This window comes from Camellia sinensis, chromosome 6, assembly GCF_055761805.1.
Source record: "Camellia sinensis isolate YWXY chromosome 6, ASM5576180v1, whole genome shotgun sequence".
NCBI classification, from domain to species: Eukaryota; Viridiplantae; Streptophyta; class Magnoliopsida; order Ericales; family Theaceae; genus Camellia; species Camellia sinensis.
In genome coordinates, this window is record NC_138966.1 from 126686015 (window position 1) to 126692014 (window position 6000).

Here is a 6000-nt window from a genome sequence, read left to right on the forward strand (position 1 = left end):
AAATAAAAATATAAGGTTTAAGTCAAAGTTCAACCTCACTAGATAGGGTGGCCTAAATTTGCAGATTATGTTTGTGATCAGTTGATTGGCATAGATAATGGGTTATGGATTTTCCGTTCCCAAATTCTTCTGTCCCATGTCCCAAAACTATCTCGATGCATGAAAATCTTGAGACATAATCTAACTCTGGAAACAAAAAAACAGAAAACTTTGAGGACATAATAGAAATTAGTCAATTCCTTCCTCCTAATTGACAACATAATAGAAAACATTTCTCTTGCTTGATTAGAAATTAAAATCATATAGGGAAAAAAGAACATTGACACACAACTTTCAAGGGAAAAAAAGAAAAAGGTTACAAAAGGCAATCTCTTTACACACTTCCATACGTATTACAAATTCTTGAATTTGATGTTGGTAATGGTAGATAGGGAGGAAGACTTGTCAAGGCTTACGAGGGCACTGATAGCACTTAGTGAAGAGGCCAAAAGTGTCAATTTGACGAATGAAGTTGAGCATGCTTGCCCATCCTCCAAACCCAAATCCTACAATCAAAACCCAAACAACCACAAAGACGTTCACACAGTATGAGCCTGCCCAACCTCCTAGGAATGATGGTGGTCTCTCTACTGCATTCTGTGAAACACCAAATTTAAACAAATATATAAATAAATTATAGAATCAAATTGTAATAAATGAAATAAACAAATAAAATAATAAATAATTGATGGAGTTCTTTAGCAAACAAATCCATAAATATGCAATGCAACAGAGCTACTAATACAAAAAGAAACCACAAAATGAGATACAAATACTCACGTGCCTCTAGGTCTCATACTGTGCGAGACATATAGGCATGTGAGTGTCTGTGTTCTATTTTGTGATTTATTTGTTTGTTAGTAGCATTTTACATATAACTATTGGTTAATTATTTTTCAATAAGCTACTTTTTCACTAGTGTGAAAAACAACTCAAATAAGCCTCAAGATAATCACATGGGGTGATTCTTTTGAAGGCAAAATACTATTCCTTTTATACATAATTTGTTATCAGAATAATATAACAGTAATATTTTTGTAATTAAATATTATTTAGCGGGCACTTTATTTGTTTTCTAAATATGTATTCTTTAAAATAAAAATAAAAAAATCGAAAACTAGTTTGGTGAAAAAATGAAAAACACTTGTCAATTTCCATATGATTTCCTCTTTTCTGAAGCGAAATATTTTTTTTAAATTTGAAAAAAATATATTTTTGCTACTTATTTTCATCTAGTTTCTAAATTTTAAAAATAAATTATGAAAACGAATCAAAGAAACAGGGAGAATAAGATAGATTATGAAACTGAGTACCTCTCTAGCAGAAGGAGAAGCAAAGGTGATCATGTGAGCCAAAGCAGGAATGATGTAGACAGTGAAGCTGACGAGAAGAGATCCAACAGTGGAGTTGATAGGACCAAAGAAAGGGAAGATTATAGCAAGGAACCAAATAGGGATGACCACAGGAAGCCTAGAAAGAGCCCTCTTGCACATACTCTTGCACTCATGCATTCCTATGAACTTCTCCCACACAAAATACAGTGGTGTGCATGCAAATCCAAATGTTATGAACTGCACCAACCCAATACAAAATGTTTCATTTAATTAGTTCATTTAAATTGCAGTTAGAACCCTTGTACTTTGCATGCACAATAATGCTGGAGCAGTTTTACAAATTCAGAAAAACAAACCGAGAAAAATGTTCAAAATTTACAATAAAAGGTCAAGATTCATTTATACGGTGTGTTTGGTCCCACAATAATAAGATTAAATGTATACCATTGATTTGAATTGGACACATTTATTTATTTATTTTATTATTATTATTTTTTTGGTGGACAAACTTTCACATAATACCACGCGCCCACAAAAGAATATTTAAAAATTTATTCCAAAATTAAAATGATTAGATCAAATTTATTTTACATCACAAAAAATTTAAATTTATATCCTACACTATATTTTCAGGGTATACAATTTTGTTCCTCAAAAAAATTCAATTTGAACCTCTATTTTGATTGTAATAGTCAACATTTTAATTTGACCAAAAATGTTAAAGCAAACTCATGAATTGAATGTTATATAATGAAAATAATATATATAACTAAATTGGAAGGTAAATTGACCTGATGAATGAGCATGAGGATGACAGCAGTGTCTCTGAAACCAGTCCTTGGGAGCAAAGACAAAGCATTGGAATGGTTAAGCAATAAGTCCCCAAAAGCCCAGTAAACAGCACTTGCTGATGGTAGGGTTAGTGTGAGCACATAGAGTGTTGCTATCAAGTATATTAGCTTGAACTTCTGTGGCTTCCACATTGCATGCATTATCTCCCTAAAAAATTCAAACCATCCCCAAACAGAGTTAATTTGATATGCAAATCATGAGTTTTGCATCAACACAATCTGATTATATAACAAACCCAACTTTCTCACATAGGTGGAATTCACCTAATATAAATGAGTTGTGACTAATTCTGTGATCAATTTCTATGCACATAGAATTTTTTAAACATGCGATTTTGAAATTAAAAGAGATAAAGTAATATTTAGTGATGGTTAAGATAATGTTATCATAATTAAACCTATACAAAGTTTATAAAAAGAAGTGGGGCACCAGTTTTCAGGAAACATGTTCCCATCTCTGAGAAAGGGGTTTCCATCCAGTGATATATGTCTCCATCCAAACATGCAATAAAGCATCTAGATTGCATGAATATATACATATATATATAATATGAATCAACTTGACTAATTAATGATTAAATTCTCACACTGTCACAGCATGGCCCCCAAAGGTGTAAAGAATGTTTGTAGCCCCAGTGAAGTAGAGAACCATTGTGGTTGGTCCTGAGTGCTTCACTCCCTCAACCTTAGCATACCAAAACAAACAAAGTTATATAGTAATGCAATATTAAAACCTAATCAAACCAAAATTTTACTTTTATTGTGCAAGTTTATATTAATTAAATCATGCTTAAAGACCGGAAAAAAAAGGATTAATGATCCAGATTGAGAAATTATTAAAAAAAATAAATATCTATACCTGTCCATGGAGAAAGGAAGCAATGGTTAAGTACCATGCAGTGTAAGTTGTCATCAAAAGGCCAAGAAATGACCAAATTCTGTAGTTATGAAATGAAGGAATGAAAACAGTAGTCGCACAACACGCGCCAAAGATGTAAGTCCAAGTTCTCTTGTCAAGATTGTCATTGATGTAGTAGATGTTACTAAAACAACAATGGAAATTAATTAAATTTCGTATATATTAATTCAAGAATTAAAAGAAAAAGAAATTTTTGATGAATTGAAAAGAAAATAAAAAATAAAATTATACCTTGCACAAGCTATTAGCTGAATTACAGATCCAAATAGAAGAAAAGTGCAGTTGAAAAACAGCCCAATGTTCCTCCAGTGCTTCCCCAAGAGCCCATCAAGAACTTCAAACCACTGCATACAATTAAGTACTTTCTTAATACTGTTTGGTTGTCAAGAAAATGAAGGAAAGGGTTTCATATTTCCCTGGCATAAATATTAAAATAGCCCATAAAATGATCTTCAAGTATCCAATATCCAAAGTGTCAAGACATAGAGCCGAGCCGAGTAGTTAGTTCCTTAAATTTGACATAATAAAAATTTAATAAGTTTCAAAATATGCTTAAATTTGATTTTTCTAAGTAACGAGTCAATTTTAAGTGAGTTTTTAAAGAGCGAACACAAGTTAAACTTTAGTATTTTAATTTTTATAGTGAAAATAAATTTATTTTAACTTAAAACTTAATGAGATTTAAAATATGTATAAGTTTGGCTTGTTATTACATAATCTCCCAATCAAACACAAGTCCAAGTAGTTTGATTTGTTTTAGGGCTCTATCAAGATATTCCAAGTAATCATCAGATTGGAGACGAGTTAGAAAAGAAGGAGAAAAGAGAAGGGAAAAAGTACCTGAATCACATGATTCCTAAAATCAACCTTTTCTCTCTCCTTTCTAGTTCTGTACTCAACATACAGAATACTAATAAGGTAAGCAGTCCAGCTTCCCATCAACCCATAGAACAGTAGGAAAAGAATTCCAGACAACATCCCCAGTTGTGAAAATGAGTATGGCAGTGTGAGAAGCACTTGTGCAACCTACATTCAAAAACAAAAACAAAAATAAAAATAAAAATTATAAAAATGATTCTGAAAACGAAACCAAACAGAGGAACGACTTCTAAGAAAGATGATATGAGGTTATGATGAACAAGTGCGTGCCTGGTTAGAAGCACAGCTAAACCATGCATCATAGACTGAGCCACCATGCCAAAACAGCCTTGATAGCTTGCTCTTTGCAGACTTGGATTCTCCTTCTTCTCTCTCCATCTCGAGGTAGTTTCCGGCGACGACGGTCTCAACCTTCTCTGAAGCCATTGTTGATGGTGATGATGAGGCTGAGGAGGCAATGGATATGGAGGTGTGTTTAGTTTTTATAAATAGATATATAGCAAGTGATTGCTCCTTTTGCTTGTGATGGCATTGTTCTCCTACTTTCTTCTTTTACATTTTCTTTTTTTCTTTTTCTAATTTTTTGGGAGCAAAATGATTGAATAACTTGTGGGGGGACCTAGCTAGGTCACCACCTATACATATCATATTAGATCACCCCCTTGAATGTGATTGGACAATAGTACCATTTCCATGCATAGAGACATTCAAGGTTATGTTTCATTTGACTGGATGTTTTGAATAAGTGATAATAATGGACAATAAAATTTAAGAAAAATGATAATAAAAGAACCCTGATGAATTCTAATGGGAGTAGATCTCACTAAGATGTGATGTTTTGGCATTGATTTTATTTTATTTTATTTTGTGCCATATCATTAGAGTTCAATTAGAGTTCCAAAATTAAAAAGATGTATCATTGCTCAAAATTTAATTAATTATCAAAAAAAAAATTTGTTTGAGTCAAATATTATAAGCTGGATAAAATATTTTGAAATGTCAACATTTTACTAATTCATCCATTAAAGAGTTATTTTTGAATTAGATGTCACATTCTTATAACAGAATAATTACTTATGCATGACAGAAAAATGATTAATAAAATTAATTACTATATCAACTTAAATCATTTATTCCGATATCATCTAATTCCAATTTCTTCCTTCTTTTCAACAAATCAAATGAAGCCCAAGTTGAAGAAAGGAACATGGATTAACCAATGAGTCCCATTGTGTAGCAAAAATTTCTTAACTACTAAATTTCATGTTTTACAATTATCTCATTGACAATAACTATTTCATTAAGGTATTTTCTCTTAATTAGTGAAATTGTTTAACAATGTCCCTGTAACTTAGGGTTATTTTGAAAAGATGATTAAAAATTGACTTTTTTTTTAGTCTTTTGTAAAAAAAATAGAGAGATGATATAACTCAGACTAAAAACTAGAAGATGACTTTTAATCATTTTTTTCAAAATAACCCTTACACATTCAGCATCCACATTCTTAACAAGAGATCGTAAGTTTGACCCTTACCTCACTATGCTCTTCCTATCTCTAATAAATAAAAAAAAAAACCCAAATGATTTATATTAATTGTTCACTAAATAAAACTCACCGTATCATAAAAATTCAATATGTTGTTACTTTATTAAAATCTAACAAAACTTGTAATATGAAATGTATTTGCATATACACCCACATGTATTTTTGTACCTTGACATTGCATCTATCAAAAGAGAACACTTTAGTGATGGGATGAGAAATGTGGCAAAGCAACCGCCCAAACACTACACTCGACAAGCCATCCATATCTTTATTTTTTTATTAAAAAAAAAAAAAAATCTATTTTGTTGGGACCGCCAGTTTCTTGATGGGCCTGACCTCGCATGATCGCACGAGCGGGCTGGCCCACCATCATCAATTTTACATTTCTAACAAATATCCATACTTAATACACAATGATCTTCAATATTTGAA

The 6000-nt window shown here is 31.6% G+C and overlaps 1 protein-coding gene across 1 annotated transcript; it reads right to left on the reverse strand.

Moving 5' to 3' along the window:
- Window positions 1-262: 262 nt before the first annotated feature.
- On the reverse strand, window positions 263-4691 carry LOC114282558 (auxin transporter-like protein 3). Its single transcript, XM_028225269.2, has 8 exons — window positions 4293-4691; window positions 3984-4169; window positions 3375-3487; window positions 3084-3267; window positions 2812-2909; window positions 2165-2372; window positions 1353-1610; window positions 263-636 (listed from the first exon to the last, which is right to left on the reverse strand). Exons 1-8 carry the CDS (start codon window positions 4446-4448, stop codon window positions 445-447), a joined length of 1395 nt encoding a protein of 464 aa, XP_028081070.2. The 5' UTR covers window positions 4449-4691; the 3' UTR covers window positions 263-444.
- Between the last annotated feature and the right edge of the window lie 1309 nt (window positions 4692-6000).

Bases quoted from the DNA above. Each gene is read 5' to 3' on its own strand.
- LOC114282558 (XM_028225269.2), bottom strand. From the start codon at position 4,448: ATGGCTTCAGAGAAGGTTGAGACCGTCGTCGCCGGAAACTACCTCGAG. The intron at 4,170-4,292 runs GCACGCACTTGT...TTTTGAATGTAG, and splicing joins TTAGCTGTGCTTCTAACCAG to GTTGCACAAGTGCTTCTCAC. The intron at 3,268-3,374 runs GTATAATTTTAT...TTGTTGTTTTAG, and splicing joins CAGCTAATAGCTTGTGCAAG to TAACATCTACTACATCAATG.